The 22,656-nt window shown below is 46.6% G+C and overlaps 1 protein-coding gene across 4 annotated transcripts in view; it reads right to left on the reverse strand.

The window, feature by feature from the left end:
• Positions 1–22,656, reverse strand: part of GSE1 (Gse1 coiled-coil protein) — a 436,639-nt gene that overhangs the window by 235,916 nt on the left and 178,067 nt on the right. Inside the window, exon 1 of one of the 4 annotated variants that reach the window (XM_081920148.1) lies at positions 19,889–20,008. The exons of the other annotated variants lie outside the window; for them this stretch is intronic. Coding sequence (XP_081776274.1) covers positions 19,889–19,934 — 46 coding nt within the window. The 5' untranslated portion in view covers positions 19,935–20,008. Of the gene's footprint in view, positions 1–19,888; positions 20,009–22,656 lie in introns of those variants that run through there. 4 annotated transcript variants of the gene reach the window in all.

Below are 22,656 nucleotides of genomic sequence, written 5' to 3' on the forward strand. Positions count from 1 at the left end.
CATAATGTAAGAATGGGTTAGTGTTAACTGGATTACAGAATGGCCTGCCTTGTTAAAGGGGTCAGATTAAACAAGGAACTATGGGGGCCTTATGCAAGCAAACAAGCATAAGCGAGTTATCTCCTGATCCTATGCAACGTGGAAGATTCAGGACAGATAAAAGAAAGTACTTCATGCAGTGCATAGTTCAGCTATGGACCTCATAGACACATTCATGGAGGAAAGGGATACTGATGGCTTCTGGTCACAATGGCTATGCTCTCCCACCAGCTGGAGGCAGTAATGCTTTGGAATACCAGTTGTTGGAAACCACAGGAGGAGACAGTGCTCTTGTGTTTGAATCCTGCTTGCTGATTTCTCACAGGCATCTGATTGGCCACTGTGAGAACAGATTACTGCACTTGATGGGTCACTGTGGCGTGATCCAGAAGGCTCTTCTTATGTTCTTAATGTGTTGGGGAAAACCTGAGGCATTTAGCTAACTCAAGATACCCCCAAGTTTGACACTGGCATCAGAGGATGGTGTTGGGCTGGAGGGGACCTCTCTCACACACATGCAGCGACAAGCAGGGCTCTGCCCTAAAAGCTAGAGATTGAGGCTCAAGCATTGGATCTGGTCCTGCCCTTGCAGATAGCAGATTCACAGCCCAGCATTCTCTGGTATGATATCAAAATGGAAGGAAGCCAAGGGCAAGAGAGGAGCCTGGCTGCTGGTCTTGGCCTTGCCACACCAGGCTGGGCTTTGTGCCACCTTGGCACAGAGGAGGGAGACACACACACACACATACACACGGGCGGGCAAAGCACTGTGCTGCTGGATTCCTGCAAGTCAGAGAGAGTGCGCAAGTCAGAAAGCGTCTCACTGCTGCTGCCTGACGTGTGGCAACAGGCTCCAAGGCTCGCTCCCTGAGAAACACCTGCTAAGGTCATGCTGCCCCAGGGCAACTGTTCCAAGCAGGAAAGGAGGGAGGGAGTTAAGAGCAGCCGCCACCAACCTTGCAAGCAAGCACAAAGTTGCCTGTCTGCCACTTGGCACAACTACAGAGCAGGAGCAGGAGCAACTGCCGCCACTGCCTGGAGCAGGTGACAGACACGCCAGAGTTTACTTTATTAAGAGGAAGCCGCCAGCCAGCCTGGCCATAACAAAAGTGGGAGGGCAGGGGGCAGGGGAGCATGAATTAACCCTCTGCTACCTGCACAAAGCCAGCCAGCATACAGTGCAGGCTGCAGGCTGGAATGAAAGGCAATGGAGATTTTCCTTTTTTTCTTTTTTTGCAACCCCATTCAACCCATTCCCTGTTTTGCTTGAGGTTGGTGGGGGCTTCTACAGCTCTCCTTGGGTGCAGAGCAAGGTGCAAAATTCAGTATCAGAGGATGCAAGTTTCTATCCTCTCACCACCAACATATATAAAGAAGAACAAAAACAAAAGAAACAAAAACAAATTTTTGAACTTAACATTTTAATTTTTAATTTTTTTAAAAAAAGGCTCATCTTTGTGCTAGACATTTCAAGCAGTATCGTACCACTTTAAACAGTTATGGCTTCCCCCAAAGAATCCTGGGAACTGTAGCTTGTTAAAGATAATGAGAGTTGTTAGGGAGCCCCTATTTCCTTCTAAGAGTTACAAAGAGGTGAATGGCATGTTAAAACAAAGTACACAATGCAGTACAATAAAATGCCAAATGGGTCATTAGTAATGGTCATTATGTTACAATAAAAATTTTAAAATAATTAAAATGCCAGAAATCATTCAGCAAGCATAAAATGCCAGAAATCATTCAGACAGCAAACTCGCCACACAGGAGGGCCAGAAGAAAGTCCCCACCGCCAACAATAATACCAACCTCACCTCCAACAATAATACCAACAATAATAATAAAACCATACCCCAGCTAGAAGAATTAATGGTGTTCCCACCACCACCAATCGATCGTAACTATTCAGGGTATACAAATAATCAAGTAATCTATGCAAATAATTGTCAAAAACATTAAATAAAACTGGGAATACTTACAATATTAACAGTTCACACACAGAGACAGAGACAGACACAGACAGAGTCTGATACCCTACCACATGCCTTCTAGGCAAGTACAGTCTCCCCAAAAGGATGTGGCTTTGCCCCTAGCCCAACCTGGCTAAACAACTCAGAGGCTGAAGAGTGCAAGAGGTGCTTCTTCATGGAGGTTAACAAAGTGAGTAAACAGGTCCATGGAGTAAGACCCCCACCCCCACCCCCAATCTCTCCGCACACATGAAGAAGGCCTTGATAGGTTTATGGTGTTCCCTGGAGAACAATAGTCAGAGATAGTGAAAGAGGATATACATGCACATGCACACACCTCCCCCAGAGCAAATCTAGCTCATACCCATTTGCTCTTTGGGGGCTGTGGGTGTTTCCACACGCACAGACCTGCACCAGTCCTCCCCTCTCCTTAGGGCTGTGCAAATGCTACTAGAAATATACAAACATTACTCTTCCACAAACAGTCCCTGAGAAAACAAAATTAACTGGCATGTCAGCCGCTCCCTCCACCCCCACCCCCCCCACCCCGTGCCACCAAGGACTACTCCCCTTGAATCCACAGTTCTTCTTACAGAGCAATTAGAGGCAAGCATTAATATTTAAATATTGCCCGCTCCAGAGAAAAGAAATCAAATTTATAGAAAAGGGGGAGGGAGAGAGCATGCAATTAAATCTTTAGTGCCCAAAGGCAGGTGTAAAGTAGCAGTTTGCACAGGGACACAGCAACTTCCTCCTACTGAAAAGTAAAACCCAAAGAGAAAGGAGAGCTATCCAAGTGCTGGTTTTAACCTACAGAGCCCTGTATGGCTCAGAACTCCAATAGTTAATGTACAGGTGGAGAACACTTGTGGACCTCCAGACATTGTTGGACTCCAACTCCCATCAGCTGCAGGCAGCACAGCCAATAGTTAGGGATGATGGGAGCTGTAGTCCAGCAACATCTGGAGGTCAGACGTTTCCCAGATCTGAGCTAGGAGAATTCCTGACTTGAGCATACCCAGACCCTGGGGGTTTATCATCTGAGACCCTGCTCCAAATGGCATCACTATGAGAGGTTTGAAGGGTGGAAAGAAGGGACAGGGCCTTTTCAGCAATGACCTCTTCCCATCGATGGAATGCTCTCCCAAGCAAGGCCTGCCTGGTGCTGACATTAGCATCCTTTGGGCTCACTGTTAAGACATACCTCTTCTCGCAGGCAAGAGAAAATATGATCATCATGTTTATTGCTGTTTCTGTAATACATATTAAAGTTATTTTTTTGTTAAGCTTGGTGGTGGTTGTTTTTACTGTGTTTGTAAATTGCCAAGAGACTTTCTGTTGTTATTTGTCAAATTTACAGTATTAGGTGACAAGTAAAATTGACAAACAGCAGGTACTATTAAACCACAATACAAGACACCAGTGAGGCCTTGTCACATCTACAGCTTACATTATAAAGTTCAAAAATCACTCGTCCAGAAGATCTGCCTCTTGCTTGTTTGTTTTTTTGGAGCCACTGCTGGGGCCATTATGTAGAGAGCTAGAGTCTTGGAAAGCTAGAAATGAAGGAGGGACAGGGAGGGGTGTGCTTGGGAGATTAGCAAGAGAGCTGTGTGGGCGGCTGCAAAGGCACAGACAAATAAAAAAGAAAGATTGTGCCCATACAAGGTCACAGGACTTGAAAAAGAGATAAGAACATGGGGAAGGAGAAGGGCAAAGGAGACAGAGACAGCAGAAAGGGCCACAAGAGAAAGCAGCTTGTTGTAGGTTGAATGTTTAACAATAGCACAGGAGCTCCAGTCCAATCCCCAATGTTCTGGGTCAGGATTGGTCATTTTCCTTTGATTTAAGGGACCAGCTGGGAGGCTGAATGAACTCCCCCCCCCCTTTGCTAAATAGAAAAGCAAAGAAAAATCCAGAACTGCAGGTACTCATGCAGGCCACAATGGATCAGATGACAGACCAAAATCCTGTTGCTAAGCGGCCCTGGCAAAACCAAATCAAGCTGTCAGTCTTGGGGGTTTGAAGATTAGGAAAGAAGAGTGTATATGGAATGGGGGGAGAAAGGAACTCCAACCCAAACCAATGAACTGGAGGAGCAACGTCAAAGGAACCCTTTCTGCTCACTTAAGAATGGAGTTGAAGCTGCCAAACAGAGGAACTCCCCAATGCAAGGCAGTTCAAAGGCGTCTAGACTTTAGCTTATCTCTGTGGCACTTCTCTCTGAGCATGTCAAGAGTGCTGAGTATGAACAGGGGAAGACCAGATTCAAATTCCTGCTTTGCCATGTGGACTCACTGGGAATATGCCTGCAAGCAACACAATTATTCCCATATTAAAGAACTTCATAACGCTGGTATAGTTGTAGACCCTAAAAATAGGGCTACAAATATTTAAAACAAATAATTATTAAAACAACCTAACAATCTTTTCTAAGACCCAAGATGCTGACTTGTGTAGTACAGAAATTTGTCAGGGCATTAACAAAGCAAATGCTGCACAGAGCAAATGTTTTGTATGCAGAAAGTCCAAGGGACAGTCCCTGACATCTCCAGTTAAAAACTTCCCCTGATCTGCCACCCTCAGAACACTATGGGAAGTTTGGCCATGATGCAAGAGATTTCAGCACTCAGCAGGAAACTTCTGACCTCCCTTTCAGGCCTCAGAAAGTGGGAGGTCCTTCCAAGGTGATTAGGATTACTGTACAATGGTAACTCGGGTTAAGAATTTAATTCGTTCCAGAGTTCCTTTCTTAACCTGAAACTGTTCTTAACCTGAGGTACCACTTTAGCTAATGGGGCCTCCCACTGCCACTGCGCCACCGCCTTCCAATTTCTGTTCTCATCCTGAAGCGAAGTTATTAGCCTGAGGTACTATTTCTGGGTTAGCGGAGTCTGTAACCCGAGGTACCACTGTATTCTGCTATTTACTGTATGTCTCTTCATTTGCTAGACCGGGCACCTACTTTGCAGGCAGGAGCTCTCAGGTTCAATTCCGGGCATCTTAAGTTAAAAGGGCCAGGTAGCAGGGGGGGCACTGTGCAAGACCCTGCAGAGTTGCTGCCAGTCAGAGAAGGCAAAACTGGTCAGATGAACAAACCACCTAGTCTTAACAGGGGATAAGACAACTTTCAGTGTGCAGAAGATGAAGAAGCCACGGGTGGAAGAGGAAGAGGCTCATGCATCAGGTAGCATATCTTTGCATCTAATCCTTCCCCCTCCAACCTTCCCAAGTAGCAATGAATGGCTTTCTAGACCAGACACACATCCTGCAGTAGTCCTGTGCAGAGTGAGAGATCTGCTGGGGTAAGGACAACTGCAGCATGCTAGAGGGGATGGCGTACATATGCCAATAACCTCCAGACCCAAGCTCAAAGGATGTGCTGGGATCTTGCAACAACAGGCCCCAAGGCGCTTTCCTCTTTCTCTTATCCACATTATGGCTGGTGCACAAGCTACACTTGCTGTCAACCATAGCTGCAGCCCTGTGGCAAGTGATTCATGTTTTGGTTGTAACATAGGCAGCAGCTCATAACATAAACCAATGTCACTGCATAAATAATCTCCATGCCCCTGCTTGATATACCTGGCAACCACTGCTGGGTATCGCATCAGGGTGGTGGCCACAAATACACTATACATTTAAAGCACTCCTACGCCACTTTCATAGTCATGGCTTCCCCACAAACGAATCCTGGGAACTGAAGTTTGTTAGCAGTGCTAGGTACTGTTGAGTGAAGGGCAGCGCCGTTAGCAAAATACAGACTCCAGGATTCTTTAGAGAAAGCCATGACTTTTAAAGCAGTATTAAGAGTGCTTTAAAGTTAAGGCACCCCTTTGTGTTACCACCATGACATGGAGCACTCATCCCACAGGGACTGTAGTCAGCAAACTCCCCACAGCGAGTGTTAAATGTGCACCAGGTCTGAGTCACAAGTAAAACATGAATTTCTCTCATCTAGCCACACACACACGGGGGGGGGGGGGGACCACCCCACAACTAGGTGATTCCCTCCTCTAGAAACCTGCTGAGGGGCCCATAGTTTATTGGTGGAGCCCCCAGCATCTCCAGGTAAAAAGGATCATCTCCTGACTAAAAATGAAAGACCTTTGTCAGAGATCCTGGAGAATCACTGTCACTCAGTGTAGACAACCAATGGTGGTGCCATTCAACATAAGGAAACATAATGGTTTAGAATATCTTCTTGGAGTTGTTTAAAATCCTTCCGTTTGGGACTGTTCTTTTCTCAAGCATCTTGTGATCAGAAGAATAAAAACTACCCCTGGAGGCCTGTTTATCATGACTTAACAGACCTTTGGGAGACGTAGAATTTTTGTGCATTGTTTTAAAAAAGCCCATTAGCCTGGCTGCCATCGCCATGTCTTGTGGCAGTGAATTCCGTATGTTCCATTGTGTGAAAACTGTGTGAAAAGGGAACTTGCATCTAGCAGTCAAAATTTCACTGGCAATCCCCGAGACCATTGTAGTCTTCTGAAACTCAGACTAAACAGTCTTTTTAAAAAGAAAAACATTTAAATTAAGAACCAGCCTCTCGCCTTTGATCAGCCACAAGAAGAGTATTGCCATCCAAGGACTGCACATCTGGAATCCACAACATGGCAAGGGATCCTGAGCTTCCTCTCTCAGATGCTCCATGGGCTGTCCACAGGGCCCTGCCAACCTTCCAGAGCCACACCAGCACAGCAAAAGGACATGGGATCCAACAGAGGTTAGACTTGTCCTCCTTCCAAGCCCTGATTAACACACCTCATCCGTGATCCTTTCCTAAAAAAAACACACACTCTCCCACCCTGACCTGCCTCCAACCTAGGAGAGTCCCAAGGCACACCTCCCCTCTCTGCAGCAGGATCGCACCAGTGCTAAGAGGCTGTGTCGAAGCAGTAAAGAGGATTTACCAGTACTGTGAAATGAAAGGGGCTTTAGAGGCAATAACTTTCCCGCCTCTTGACTTAAATGGATTGTGAACTTCAAAAAGGATAGACAGAGGGGGAGGGGGAGGGGGAGCAGCTAGTGAGTGCAAGGAGAGCAGCTAGTGGAGTGAATGGCAGGTCAAATGGCATTCTCAGAAGGAAAACCCCCATGGGATAGAATTGGGTATTCTGGATACCATGGGTGGGAAGGGGCATTTGTGGTGCAGTGGTCAACACAGACTTGTGATCTTTTGAGGGAATATTCTGAGACAGCTCATTTTTCCAATAACAGTGCACTGGTGGTAAATCCATGGTAAATCCATGACCACCCCTACATCATTCTGTTCTGCAATGCGTCCGCAATGTTATCACATTATTACTGTCTGGAGATATATTATAACAGAACACAAGGGTGTGGGGCAGCAACAAAGCAAACCCAAAACATACACAGTATGAGAAGTTATAAGATTTCAGCAGGAAGCTACGGAACATTCACCGACTAGAAGCAAAGCAGCATGTTGATCCCAAAACTTTTGCAGGCATAAACAATATGGATAGTGGGATTGCATATACTGTAACTGCCCCAACAGCATCACGAGTGCACAATAGAAAAGATGTCTGAAAAGGTCCAGGAGAAGAAGCTGCCAAGATAGCAGGTGAAGAGAGATAGTTATGGCCCTGGAGGCCCCAAGTCTAAGTTGGGAAGAAGAGAAGGAGATGACTTTCCTCTACCACCTCTACAGTGCTATTCTCTGAGGATGTCTTAAAAGGCAGATGTTCTTACTGACTCCAAAGCAGCCAATGTTGGTTTCTTTTTCCCACAAGAGTGCCGCAACATTGCCACCAGAGAGGCAGGATGAGAAGGGGCAAACTTGTGAGTGGGGTGGTGAGGTTACAGCACAGGCTGAGCCACTGCCCTTTTCATACTCTGTAGGCATGGGTGGGGTACTGGACACAGACAGCCACCAAGGGGATGTGTTGCTTTGAGGTTGCTCCTGTGGTTACAACAGGTCACACATACTTCTCAAGCAGAACTCCCAAACAGGTTAAATTTACTCTTCTTTTCACACGCACACTCTCAAAGCAAAAAAAAAAAAAAAAAAAAGTTATTTGAATGCAAAGACAAAAGACAAAGAAGACAGGGTGCAACTGTGCACCCCTCTTGGATGTGCAAGGCCCGAGATCTGGTCCATTTCTGTTAGGATCCTTCCAGGGCATGGACTGTGATCAGTGCAAGTGAACTGTGAAGTAATGCCCAGTTACATTTTCTCAGTGTTATCTCCACCCACCCTTGCTCAAAGAATTGACAAACTGACAGAGACAATATGTTTTCATCCGGCCTTGCAGGTGAGAGGCTTTTGAACTGGAGAGGCAAGGGAACCAAATCTGGGACCTTCTGCAGGCAAAGCATCTACTCTTCTGCATGAGCCAGGGGTCCTTTCCTTTTTGGGGTTGGGAAGGAATCTCCTACCAGCTCAGAAGAGCAACCAATCCTGAAAGAGGATTGACTGACTGATTCATTGATTTATTCAATTTATATCCCCCACCATGGAACCCAAGTTAGAATATATAGGGTGGTTCCCAAGTAGTCCGATCCAGGCACTACCCAGACCTGCTTCATGTCAGCACGGTTATGGTGCAGTGTGCCTTCAGACCCCCACCCCTGACTTCCTTATTCAACATGGAGCTTGGTTCACTTACCCAAGCTGCCTCCCACTTATGTCTTCTGCAAAGAGATACAACTCTCCATGGCTTCAATCATGAAAGCTCTGATAAGCGTGGGAATATAGGGGGGGTGAGGGACAGAAGGCGAGCCTGCCTTACAGCAGGGATTGGGGACCCTTGTCGCAGGTTATATCCAAATGTTGTTGGATCCTAAGCCCCCTTGCCACCTTAAAAGCAGGCCTTCTATTTCAGTCCCATTCCTGTTTTCCTCTGTCATCTCCTTCTCCCTTGCTATCTCTGAAAACAGACTCAGCCAGAGGGGCTCTTGGGCTCCCATTAACACATAGTCAGAAGGGAGGGGGGCTGGGGGGAATGGTGAGGAGGTGGGAAACCCATCTTCTGGCCATTGAGAGATTAACAACACAGCCTCCTCTCCCTTCCCCTGTTTCTGGGCTGCCATCCAGCTTCAGAGCCAGAGAACAGAGAGCGCAGATTGGGAGTTAGAGAGACATTGCCTCCCACAGCTCTGGGAAGGGAACAGCTCCTGGGAAGGGTGGGGGGAGAAAGCAGGGAAATTGTGGGGGGAGAGATCATGTGTCCTACCAATACAGAGAAAGTCCTGGGCCTTCTGCCCTGCTAGCCAGCTGACCAGGAGGCTTTTGCGTCAGAGGAATGACTTGGGAGCTGCTGCAAGGAAGCAACCTCCAGAGACCTGGGCACTCAAGCAGCAAGGAAGACAGACAGGACTGTGAGCAACAGGCCAGTGGACCACAACAAGTACCCAAGAATGTCTGTGACATTGTGTCATTTGGGGAGGGTTTATTTTCTAATTATCACATGCATTTTTTTGTCCTGCCTTTCTTCCATCACAGAATGAAAGGTGGCTTAGGTGGGGTTTCCAGTTGATCTTCCAGCCAGGCCAACTGACCAGCCCCAGCTCTGCTTAGCCTCTTTGTCCACAGGCAGGGAAGGGTATACCAACAATGCCATCAGAAACAATGACTTTTACACAGGTCATGAAGTGGGTACAGGAGCCCTCAACTATCCAAGAGGGTTAATATTTTATTGAGGTAAACATCTATTTGGAAGCATACTATTAGCTCAGTCCACTAGTTCTCACTGCCTTTTGTGGCACCTTAAAGACTAGCACAAGTCTTACAGCACAAGCTCCGATGGACTATAATCCACTTAATCAAATCTTTAAGGTGTTGTCCTAGGCTGGCCAGTGTATGCCTGTGTATGCACATATGTAAATGCATACACAAAAGGAAAGGCCATACCTCAGTGGGACAGCATCAGCTTTGCATGCAGACAGTCCCAGATTCAATCGTCAATGGCATCTTCAGATAGGGCTGGGAATCCCCCTGCCCTGCCAGTTAGTGTAGACCAGGCTTCCTCAACCTCAGCCCTCCAGATGTTTTGAGACTACAATTTCCATCATCCCTGACCACTGGTCCTGCTAGCTAGGGATCATGGGAGTTGTAGGACAAAAACATCTGGAGGACAGAGGTTGAGGAAGCCTGGTGTAGACAGTCCTGAGCTAGATGGAACAAGGGTCTGACTTGGGTATATGGCACCTTCCTTTGTTCCTCTGTGCGGAAAACACAACGAGTGGGGCAAAATAGCCAAGAAATGCAAAAAATGACAATCTATGACTATTCACTGCAAGCCTCAACTGCATATAAGAAAAGCTTATTATAGTTTTATTTACCGTAATTCCACAATATACACAGCTGTAATGGTAAAAAGGTAGGTTATATCAGTAGTAGTAGCAAATAACTGTAAGAGCAGCATCAACACAGTAACCATTCACAGAAGCTTTAATTGGTGATGACATGTCAATTATGAAGGAAGGGTTTGTATCCAGCCATTGTGGCCCAGACCTTACATTTTCTGGGGGAGAACTGCTGTTTCTACCTTCAGCTGTGGACCTATGCTGGGGATGCCAACTGGATCAAGCCTTACTTCCGAAGCTCAGAATGAAATGCAAGGAGACAACAGGGACCGCTAAGTCATCAAGAGCCATGCAACTTAATCACCATTTTGGCAAACAGCCCCCATGTCTGGAGATGACAATGCGAAGGAGCACCCACCCACCCCCTGAAAACTGCTAGAATCAAACCCACAGAGGATCTGGGTGGAAGCCCTAGCTTAGCCATGGACTTACTGAATGGTCTCAATCAAAAATCTCTCTGCCTCCGCCTCTGTTCTTCCATCTGCAAAGCAGGCATAACTCCAAGCCAGTTTAACAGGGGTAGGGGGAACGGACTGTGATGCCAAACACTCTGCAAGTTAGAACTCCTATCAAGTTTGCTGGCCAACACAATCTTGGCTCTGGGTCTTCACTCCCCTCCCCGCCCTCAGCCTCCTAAGGCTACAAAAAAAACAAATAAATAAAATTCCCAGGACTGCTGTACTTGGAAAGGAACTACTCTGTTCCTCCTCCTGAGCACAGCACACACTCTTCCTCCTCCTGGCTCCCCACAACCTGTAACCTTGCAAGGGCCTTGGTATGTCAGGAAGCGATAAAACGGTCTTTCCTCGGAGCTGCATGTCACAGCCCAGCCTCCTTTGCCTCCACCTACACAAGAGACAGCAGATTCTTGGCCTCTTGCCAAAGCCACTGTCTCCACTGCAATTCTGTCTGCCTTAGAGCCAGCATGCGCGTGCGTGCGCACACACACAGCTTAGGGAAGAAGCGGCCACACACATACAGTGGCAGAAGTAAATGCCCACATGAATTCACAGCCTGCCCCTTCTCTCTTTCACACATCCCAATGCTAATACACTTACAGTTACATGGTGACTTAACAGCTTGGCCTGCCCAACCCCACATACATGACCTGTGTGAGAGCGTGCACACATACACAAATAGCCTCAGAATCGAGAAACATAGGAAAATGCCTTATACAAATTGTATTTTACCAACAGCTACAACCGTTCCTGGACTGGGGAAGCTTAGCCACAGTAGTTTATACGTTGGTTACTTCAAGAATGGATTACTGCAATGCACTCTTATGCGGAGCTTCCCTGGCTCTTGATCTAGAAGCTGCAGTTAGTGCAGAATGCTGCAGCAGGATAGCTGACAGGAGTGAAACCTTATCAGCATATATATAACACCTGTGCTCAGTGATCTGCATGGGCTGCCTATTTGCTACTGGGCCAAGTTCTATTGCAATATATAGCCCTTAACAACTTGTGACCAGTTTGTGAGATTGCCTTATCTCATATAAGATGTGAGATGATGTGCACACCAGAGTTATCACCAGGTTACAATAAAAAATAACTTGTGAGGTTGACAGCTACTTTAGGTGGGAAGTTGGTTTGTTTGGTTGCATCTGAGAAAATTGTGCTGGTATAATCTCTTAAGGGACAGATGGAGGGAAAGGCTGTGGAGGTTGAACCAGGCAGCTGGATTGTGCCAGCTAGATACCTCATCGGGTTGATTTCAGGGGCTAGACAGTTAATTGGCAAAGGCAAGGGATAGGGGTATCTGAGAAGCAGCATATAGCAGGAACTGGCAAGTGTACACGGGAGAAGGATCAAGCCGTCCTGGACAAAAGAAGAACAAGAGAAGCCCTGATTCGCTGGCAGCAGACTGCAGACAGAATGCCCAGGCCTGAAGCCGGCCTTGCACATGGAGCTTATATAGGGCTCCCAGCCAATTAGAAGGCTGGGCTGGGAGCCAATCAGGGCCTGAGAAGTCCCTGATGCAACAAACAAACATAGGGAAGGTTCTCAAGCCTTTTATGATGCCCAAGTGGCAAGCAGCTGTACCTTGGGAACTGAAGGGTGGTGGGTTCTATTCCCAAGGGGAGCCAGGTTCTTGCAGCCTTTCTGAAAACCCACAAGAACACTCATACATAAGCACCTTTTATTCTCTGCCCACCCCAACTGTGTGTTTTTAAACAATATATTTTAAGAGATATATAAATAAAATTATTATTATTATTATTATTATTATTATTATTATTATTATTATTATTATTAGAGAGGGTTGGAAAATGTCAGCCTATGCTGCCCAAACCACTTTCCAATTCACATATACCATCTATTAATTTGGCCCTATCATTAGGTATAGGAGAATCTGCTTATAAAGGGTCCATCTAAATTGGTACTGTCTACACTGACTGGCAGCAGCTCTCCAGAGTTTCAGAGAGACCAGGCGCACTGAGTTGGGCCCCACGTGGGGGGTCTGATGTGTGTGCATGACATCACACAGGCCAAGCCTGCCAGGACGCTCTGGCGATCACGGGGGGTGGGGAGGGCGGAGGGTGAAAATCACCCTCCAAGCCTCCCACCCCACATCCCATCACTTGCCCAGAGGCACCACCCCATGCCTCAAAATATTGAGGGGGCTGAAGCCCCTTGTACCCCATATACCCTGCATCCCTCCTGGAGACACTTCTAGTCCTACCAGAAGGTGACTTAAGTTGAACCTGGGACCTTCTGCTTACAAAGCAGGTACTCTAAGTTATACCTGTTCTCCAAAGATGCCACGCTCTGATGCCATCATTGGTTTGGCCTAATCTTAGCCTCATCTCCCACAAGCTGTACCTGCCAGGCTTAGTCCCAAGGGAAAGATGACGGGTACTGTTAAAAGCATTTTTGTTTAGACAAGTCTACCTGGATATGTAGAATGCTGACGTCCTTTAATCTGTTCTTAGTTTATTACTGATTTTAATTTTTTAATGTTTTAAATAGTTTCTTTTGCTTATTTTTTCCTTTTACTCTTTTTGTTGTTTGTGATTGTTGCTGTTTTCAATCAAGAGGTATATCAATAAAATAAAAAAACCTGGGAAACATGGAAGGGGAAGAAGGTTCCTAGTTCTCTGATTTCCAGTGGCAGAGGCATCCTTGGAATGGTTCTGAACCAGTCCCAATCAACCTGGTATCAATGGACGATTAACATAACCACACATGTGCACAGACAAAGGAGGACATGTTCTGCATGTCTCTGTGGGCTGCTTCATATGACTGGCTTTTTCCGGCATTCATCACCCTCCCACAAAAGGTAATGTGTGAATGTAATGATACTGTGTTGGCAGATGCACAATTCAGACAGGTACTTTTGCCAGGGAACCATAGCTGGCTGCAGCTCCCATACTGTGGACTACCTGGACTTACCTCTGTGTAATGTGATATGTTAGTATAGAAGGGTTTTCTTTACGGGGAGGGGGAATAGTTGGAACAACAACAACACCTCACCCATCTGACTGGGTTGCCCCAGCTACTGTGGGCAGCTTCCAACAAATACAAAAGCATAATAAAACATCCAACATTTAAAACTTCCCTATACAGGGCTGCCCTATGCAACTGTCCTCATTCCTTATTATTGGTCCTGCTGGCTAGGGCTGATGAGAGTGGGAGTCCAACAGCATTTGGAGGGCCACAGCTTCCATACCTCTGTGTTTAGTGATTTGAAATTGTCAACTGCCTAGAAGACACATTTGATTGAGCAGTAATTTTTAAAATCCTTTAAAAAAATGCTCAGTGTATGTAAACCTTTTGTACAGTGGAGTAGGCCATTTTTTATTCTGATTTATGTTTATTTGATTTTGATACCACTTAATGTATTAAAAATATCTCTAAGCAGTATACAAAAAACTGAAGCAACAGCAGACAACTTAAACAAAATATTACAAAAATACAGTTACATATATAAATGTTACATTAATACAAAGTTACATATAATTTCATTTTCCTTCAGACGTTTGCACGCTCTCTCTCTCGCTCTCTCTCTCTCTCACACACACACACACACACATTTAAAACTGGCCAGCTGTGAACTTCAGACCCTTGCTTTACAAAGAAAAGGCACTGAGGATGCCAGAGGTCCTTAACACTATAATTCCTAGTGCCAGCTTCCTTTAACCTTTGCAGACACACACTGTTCCCTTGCTAATGTGTACTGCCTGGCTCTGCCTCTGCTGCTGGCACAGGTGATATGCCAAGGTGTTCCTCTTTGCCCAAGGAATTGCATGGCAGGAGTGTTAGAGGCACTGTGGCATCAAGTTCTGTTGTCCCCAAGGTCAACACTATTACATCTCCTTGCTGAGTCACAGGCAGTGCTTTCAAATTTGATCCAGGACATAGCAATGGAAGCTGCCACGAACAACTTCACCAACCAAACCCTTCAGCAAGGATGAAAAGAAAAACAGGAAAGCATGGAGCAAGTGACATTAACAACTGACTGGCACCTCCTAAATGCCATACAACAGGAAAAACACATCAGGTTAAAAGAAGTGTCTTTTAAGGATCAATTTAGGCTTTTTATGCAGGGATGGGAAACTCTTCAGGTATAGTTGGACTTCAACTCCCATCAGGCCACAGCCATGATGACCAATGGTGATGGGAGGGATAGTTTATTGACATCTATCTGTAGGATTATGTATTCCCCATCCCTGCTTTTATGGACCAACTTAGGATGGTGTGGAATCATGTAGGTTTCTATGTTCCACATTACTGAGCAAGATGGCAAGGAGCAACATGTCAGGTGCAAATGCAGAAAAGTAAGTTAAAAGTGACTGAAATAATTTAGATTACTGGTAGCTAGTGATTGATAAAGACTATTGATAAAAACACATCTCATATAATTTCTATTGCTCTCTCTCTCTGTTTTTACATATTTCCAAAATGCTTTCATTTGTTTTAAGAGAGGATACCACCGGGTTTCTCAAGAATGCAAAGGCCAAGCATGCAAAGGTAAGGCGATGCCTCAGTATTGCAGATGTGGGGGCATGGCAGTGTTGGGAGAAGAAAGCCTGACGCAGGACTGGCGGTACCAAAGAGGTGTGTTTCAACAGCCAGGGTGAAATGCAGAGAAGCTGGATAAGATAACCTTGAAAGCAAGAGCAAATCAGGATACAAGGCCTTCAACATTATGCATATCAGGAGCACAATGACCCAAACTTCACTCTCAACCTATATCCGTTGTTCTACCAGCTCCACAGCTGCAGAGAAACCACCAGTTTTAGACAACAGTAAACATCACTCTCTGTTGCACTGGAAGGTGAATCAAGGCACATCTATCTATCTATCTATCTATCTATCTATCATCTATCTATCTATCTATCTATCTATCTATCTATCTATCTATCTATCTATCATCTATCTATCTATCTGAAGTCACCCAGCCACAAGCAAAGCAGTCTGGATTCCCAGTCTCATCCCACTAGATTTGGATCTGTTCTAAGTACACAGGAGTCACCAGGTTGATCTCCAGAGCCAAGCTCTATCAACACAGCAGAGCTCCTTTCTGTAGCAATCACCTCTATTTGACTTAGATAAGTTATAAAATGGAGCGGAGGCTGAAAGGAGCAAATAATTAAGTCCTGGCCCTTCTAATTATCTCTCCCAGGCAAGCCAGTGAAAACAGAGACAGCGTGCACTTCAAAGCAAGAGCCAGCGATCCGAAACAAGAGGAAGCGAGGAAGCTAATAGCCCCAACGCTGCTTCCAAACAAGTCCCATTGTCAGGGAGGCTGGAGATTCTCCCTTTCTGCCTCAGTCTTTGTCCTTTCCCATTAGAAGCCGGTTTTATTTATTTATTCACAGTATTCAAATGCCACCCAGTAACAAAGTTCTCTGAGCGGCTTTACAACAACAATAAAAACATTTAACAAGCAATTATAAACTCATGGAGGGGGGGGGCAAATGTAAAACAGCATAAAAACTCCAGCAAAGAATAAAAATCAATGGATTTAAAAGGCCTGGTAGAATAAAAAAGGTATTCACTTAGCACTGAAAACAGTACAAAGGAGGCTCCTGGGAAGCCTCTTTGGGAAGAGCATTACACAAGCTGGGTGCCACCACTAAAAAGATCCCCTTCCTGGTAATCACCTCTGCATCTCATTTGGGGATGAGAGGCAAAGGAAAAGAACCACTGAGGATGGTTTTAAGGTCCACGGCGATACTTCAGAATCCTTCTGACCTGACCCCAAGCTGCCATGGTCCTTAAAGGTCTGGAAACAGACTAGAAGCCAGTGCAGATGACAAAACACTGCTGTAATATCAAATGGTCCCATTCCAGTTAACAACCCTGCCGCTCTGCTTTGGAGTAATATGCATTTCTGGACCGTTTCCAAAGGCAGCTGCACATACAATGCATTGCAGTATGCATGTGTCACTGAAGATTGCCTCTTTCTTAATGTCAATAAATAAAGAAAGTTGTTTTGGGGGCAAGATGATTTCATCACAGGACTTTGGCCTCCTAGGTGCTTTTTCATTTTCCATGTTGTCTTTGGCCAGGCAAAGTATATCCCCCCCCCCACACATGGGTCTATGAGGACACACCCTGGGCTGCCCCGTCCAGGAGAGGTTCAGAGGGTGACAACACAAGAACAGGCCTTTTATATGATGGCTCCCCAGTTTGTGGAATACTCTTCCCAGGGACGCTAGCCCAGTGCCTTTGCTACATATCTTCAGGTGCCAGGCAAAAACATTCCTCTATAACCAGGCCTTTGGCCTTTAACTATCTGTGTGGGCTTTTAGAAGGGGGTGGGATGTTCTTAATGTATTTCTCTTTCCTCTTGGTTTTAATGAATCTCAGTGATATTTGAAGACACATTCAAGTCACACACACCTGGAGGGAAAGTACTGCATTCTTCTATTGCTTACCCCAATCCTGTACAATGTCTTGCTCTGAAAGCTAACTACAATTCACCAGTCGTGTGGTGGCCCACCAGGGGCAAAAAAACCTAAGAATAAGAGGCCTATCTGCTTCAGCATTCTATCCTATCTGTGGCCAACCAGATGCCCCAAAGGGAAGTCCACAGGCAGGACCTGAGTACCATAGCATTCTCCCTGGTTGTGCAGCTGACCCAAGACGACACAACAAGGATGTTGCTCAGCAACTGACAGACCATGGCACATGGTTGGTGATATCCTTTAGGCTTGGTAGGTTATAAATTGTGCTGTCTGGATTGTCCATGCAATGGCACCAAGTCCTTCTCTTGCTGTTTTGAAACATGCTGTGAATTTTGCTTGTTTGTTCTTTTTATAATTAAGTCTTATTGTCTCTATGCTGGCTCTTAGGTTCCGTTTTAAAACTTTTTATATGCTGAAGTACTTTATGATGTTCATTTTGAATTGGTTTTATTGCTTACATTGTAAACCGCCTTAGAAATGCACTGGTTTTTAAAGAGGGGAGCGGGTACAGGAATCAAAACAAACTCTCTCCCAGCATCGTTGTCTCAACTTTACAAGTATACTCCTGAACTACTTTACATGTGTAAAGTGTACTTAACAGAGTTTACCCCTTTCTTAGATATTAAGCAGCAAATTCAGAAGCATTTCTCAGAATCAGAGCTGCAAGGAAAGGCTTAGTCCAACACCCTGGTGATGCAAGGAATCCACTACTTCACCATCCCTGGCAGACGGCTATCCAGTCTCTACATAAGAACTACTAACAAAAGAGAGCCTCCCATTTTCTGAGACAGTCTGCTCCACTGCAAAATAAGTTCATCCTAATCTTAATCCTTTTTCTTATGATTTGAACCCACTGGTTCTGGTCCTATGTCTGGAATAGAAGAAAAGAAATTCACCCCATCAATATGAAGCAGACCTTCAAATACTTGTATGAATGGATCTGCTCACCTCTAATCTTTCTTTGGCATAAGAATCTATTTCTACTTCCCTCTCCAAGTCACAAAGACACACGTGGGCAAATCGGGGATGGGTGGGAGTTCAGTGTTAGAACAGCACGAGCATCCAAGCTGGTAGGTTGCATGCCTCCAGCCACTTCCCCAAATGCCCAAATTTCTGGGGGCTGCTACTGGTTCAGACATAACATTTCATGACTTTTAGAAGTCATCTGATATAAGCACAAGCAGAGGTGGAGTGTTAGAAATTAGCCAGGTGTGTTTTGCTCTCGGCATGGGTCCAATTACGACTACAAGATTTCTGGGCGCCAGGTTGACAAGCATATTTTTAAAACCTGCCTTAATAAAAACTAATACAATTTCCACTAGGGGTGAGCTTTTCCTTCTTGCATACTGGGGCAAGTGAACTGTTGTAAGAGCAAGCTACTGTCAAGCAATGTAGATGAGATCATAGAATCATAGAATTGTCGCATTGGAAGGGTCATCTAGTCCAATCCCTTGGCGAACAGACATTCTGTTGTGGCGACCGCAACCTATATTTAAGGTGCCATTTGGCACCTAGCTTATATATTTGAGTTTCTAACACTGCCCAGAAGCACTAGTTGAGAATGGGTGTCTTTGGCATTTTTCCCCACAAGAACACACTCAGGAGACTTTGCAAAAAAGTTGTTGCATGTTAAAAATCTATTCCCATTACGTGTGTGCACTTTAAATTTGTTATAACAAAATGGACACAAGTTGCTAATCAGCTTTTTTAACAAGGTAAGCCTTCTGTAGCATTATGTGGCAGAATGTATCCTAGATTAACAGATATTGTAAAAGTTTGTTGGAGGTTAAGATCCCATGGGATGGGAGTTTGGTAGCAAACAGAATTGAGAAGCTAGGCAGGCTGGAAGAAACACATGCTCCAAGATGCACTGTGGCAGTCTCTCTCGCATGGCCTCCCGAAAGCAGGCTAATCCATGTGCCTAGATCTCATCCTGCTAACCCACCACAGCTGTCTCCAAACTTCCCAAAAATACATTCAACTGATTCTAGGACTCCTCAGGCTGAACCCAACCAAGCCAAAAGGCTGTCCAATGGAACCTGCTTCAATTCCACTTTCCCCTAAGCCTGGAGAAAAGCTTAAAAAGAACACTTGTAGAGTGTGTTCCTGTCACCCCTGAGAAACCTCAACCAACCTTCACACTTTTGGTATCAATAAAAAGTGCATCCAGGTTAGAGTGGGAGATTTCAGCCCAAGGGCTTGGTCCAAACAAAGGTTTTCACATTAAAAATCAGGGCTACTATCAACCAATAATAGCACTTCACAAACCTTTTCCCTTAAAAAAAAAAAACAACTATGACTCCCATTTGCCATTATTACACAGATATGGTTCTAAAATAGTTCACCTCTCTGAGCATGTACAGAGCTCCTTCTTTCGGCAGGAAGAGAAGTCAGCCAACCACACACGCGGGGACTTGAGCCCCCGCCCCCTTCCTATTACAAGTTTCCTCCACCCACCCCCCGGTCCGAAATCCACAGCAGTCCAGACAGCCAGCAACAAGCTGAACTTCCCGCGGAGGGAGGAAGCCGTGGCAGCGGCGGCGGCGGCCAGCAGCAGGAGCCTCCTCCTCGCGCGCCTCCCCCGCCCCAACTCCGCGGTGATGGGCGCAGGAAGGAGACGGAGAAGCGCGGCACTCACCGATGATGGGCGGGCGGCCGCTCCAGCGGGGGCTCCTGTCCTCCATGGGGACAGCCGGCGGGGGACGACAGGATCAGCAGAAGCGGCGGCGGCGGCGAGACCCTCGCGAGGCACTGCGGTCATCCAGCCGCCGGAGGCGAGGCGGCCGGCCAGGGAAACTTTTTTCCCCGGGCGCGGCGGGAGTGCGCGCGGCGGGGGGGGGCGGGGGAGGCAACTTCTCGGCAGAGGAGCGCCGGGCTCAGCCGCTCGCTTGCTGGGGCTCCGTGTGTGCGTGTGTGTGTCTCTCTCTCCCCGCCTCACTTCCTGCTTCTGGTGCTTCTCCCCGCCCGCGGCTCCGCTCGGCCCAGCCCAGCTGGGCTACTCCTGTTCCAGGAGCTGCAGCCACCGAGTGACTCACCGGCTCCAACCGGGCGACGGCAACTCCGCTGGCCGAGCCCCCTCCCGGAAAAGGCCGCCGGGGGAGCACGTGCGGAGCGGGGGGAAGAGCGATTTTGCCTCTGGGGAGGAGGGGCTTCGGCGCCCACGGTGGCTCCCACCCGCCAGGAGGGATCCTCTCACCCCCGCCCCCCCAAAAGTCCTGGGCGTGTTTACTCCGAAGTAAAGCCCCAACGAATGTCAGCGGGAGACTTGTTCCCAAGTCAGCCTGCGCAGAAGTGTAGCTTTCCAACCCAATCCTGGGCACGGCCAACTTGGAAGCAACCCCACCAGCGGGACTTGCTCCCAAGACAGACGAGTGAGGGGGGCGCTGGGATTAAAACTGGTATTCGATCCCCAGGTGGGAGCAGGAGGGAGACTTGTGGATACTGAAGGTTGAGGAGAATAAACTCTGCACATGCTCCGGAACATGTCCTCCTTTTTCTTCTTCCTCATTTAATTAGCATTTTTAAGAGATGTGGCCTAACACCATTTCTCTACCCCGCAAGGAAGAAGGAGGTTGAAGGCCAAGGATGTGGAGAACAAGTAGGAGAGAGACCTGAGAGATTAAATTCTCCATCTGCCTTTGGCAACCTGGGGCTGATAGTAGTCTCAATCAGATGGAGGGCACCAATCATAGTAGATGTCCCACCACTAACTCTGCCTGCCTAAAGATAGGCCCCTGTGATTTACATGGGGTGGGGGAAAGGAGTATTCTGGGTACAGCTGGCCAGGTGGGGTCTGGAACTGCTGCAGGCTGAGAGGAGGCAGGCTGAATTTCAGCCAGTAAAGATTTTAGTCAGTGACCCCCAAACAATCCAAGAAAGTCCACCATGCAAGGGCCATGCAGCTCATTTGGGCGGTAAAGACGGAGCCTTTAACAATTTCTGTGCTTTTTATGCTGTATTCTGAATCGTTGTAATTTGCCTTGAGTGCTACTTGGAAGAGGTTTTCGACATTTAAACAAATGCCTGATCCCAGGACTTGAGGAAGCACAAAAGGCCAAAATGGCAGGGGCCTTCCCCTTGCTGCTGAGCCTACAGAGATAAGCAGACCTGGGGAAGGGGGAGGGGGGCATGGCTGCTCTGGAAAGCTTTGCATGATGATTTACTCAGTCTGCTGACCAGCCACCTGCTGGAGAAACAGAAAACCACATGGCCGTCTGTAACTGATGTTTTTGTGCCTCCAAGGTAAGAGGGGATCCCCATGAGGAGCAGGCAAATAATGCAGGAACATTCTGCAGCACCTTGACACAAAACCCTTTCAGACTATCTAGTGCCCTCTCTAACTCTTGCAGAGTTGCACTTGGGGAACAAAACCAGTCACCCAAGCTCACCAGGAGATGTTTCATAAGGGCATAGGAAGAGCCTGGCTGCTGGATTAGGTCAATGGCCCATCTAGTCCAGCACCCTGTACTCACAGTGGCCAGCAAGATGCCCATACATGAGTGCAACAGCACTTCCCACTTGTGATTCCCAGCAAGTGGTATTCAGAGGCAAGATGCCTTCCAGCAGTACAGGTAGAACATAGTCAGAACCATCACAGATGCCAAGCTGTGCACTGGAGGAAGCTTGATCAATCTCGGCTCCCACCCTATCAAGCAACAGTATGATTTAGGCTTGGAAAAATGGACATAATATGCTTCAGGATGAAACTTCCATTTATTCACAGATTACACCTTTAAGATGTCACAAGGCTCTTTGTTGTTTTTGCTACAACAGACTAAGAAGGCTACCCTCCTGGGAATATAGATTCTTTTTCTCCCTCTCTCCCAAATAATCTAATTAAACAGGTACTAAAACAATTGTTTTAGGGACGTGGGTGGGGCTGTGGGTTAAACCACTGAGCCTAGGACTTGCCAATCAGAAGGTCAGTGGTTCGAATCCCCGCGACGGAGTGAGCTCCCATTGCTTGGTCCCTGCTCTTGCCAACCTAGCAGTTTGAAAGCACGTCAAAGTGCAAGTAGATAAATAGGTACCACTCCAGCGGGAAGGTAAACGGTGTTTCCATGCACTGCTCTGGTTTGCCAGAAGCAGCTTAGTCATGCTGGCCACATGACCCGGAAGCTGTACGCCGGCACCCTCAGCCAATAAAGTGAGATGAGTGCCGCAACCCCAGAGTCAGCCACGACTGGACCTAATGGCCAGGGGTCCCTTTACCTTAAAACAATTGTTACATTCTTGGCCCACAAAATGGACAAGAGGTTTGTTCCCTGCTATCAGTTCAGGGGGAATCCAAGGAAATAATGGTGTGCTTTTTAAACAGGTAATGGGTTTTTTTCCATGGTATGAATAATGTCTCATATTTTCAGTGTATATAGATAATGTTCTCTTTTTGCAGTAATGATTAAAAAC

Source organism: Podarcis melisellensis (assembly GCF_964234715.1).
Source record: "Podarcis melisellensis genome assembly, chromosome: 8".
Classification (NCBI taxonomy): Eukaryota; Metazoa; Chordata; class Lepidosauria; order Squamata; family Lacertidae; genus Podarcis; species Podarcis melisellensis.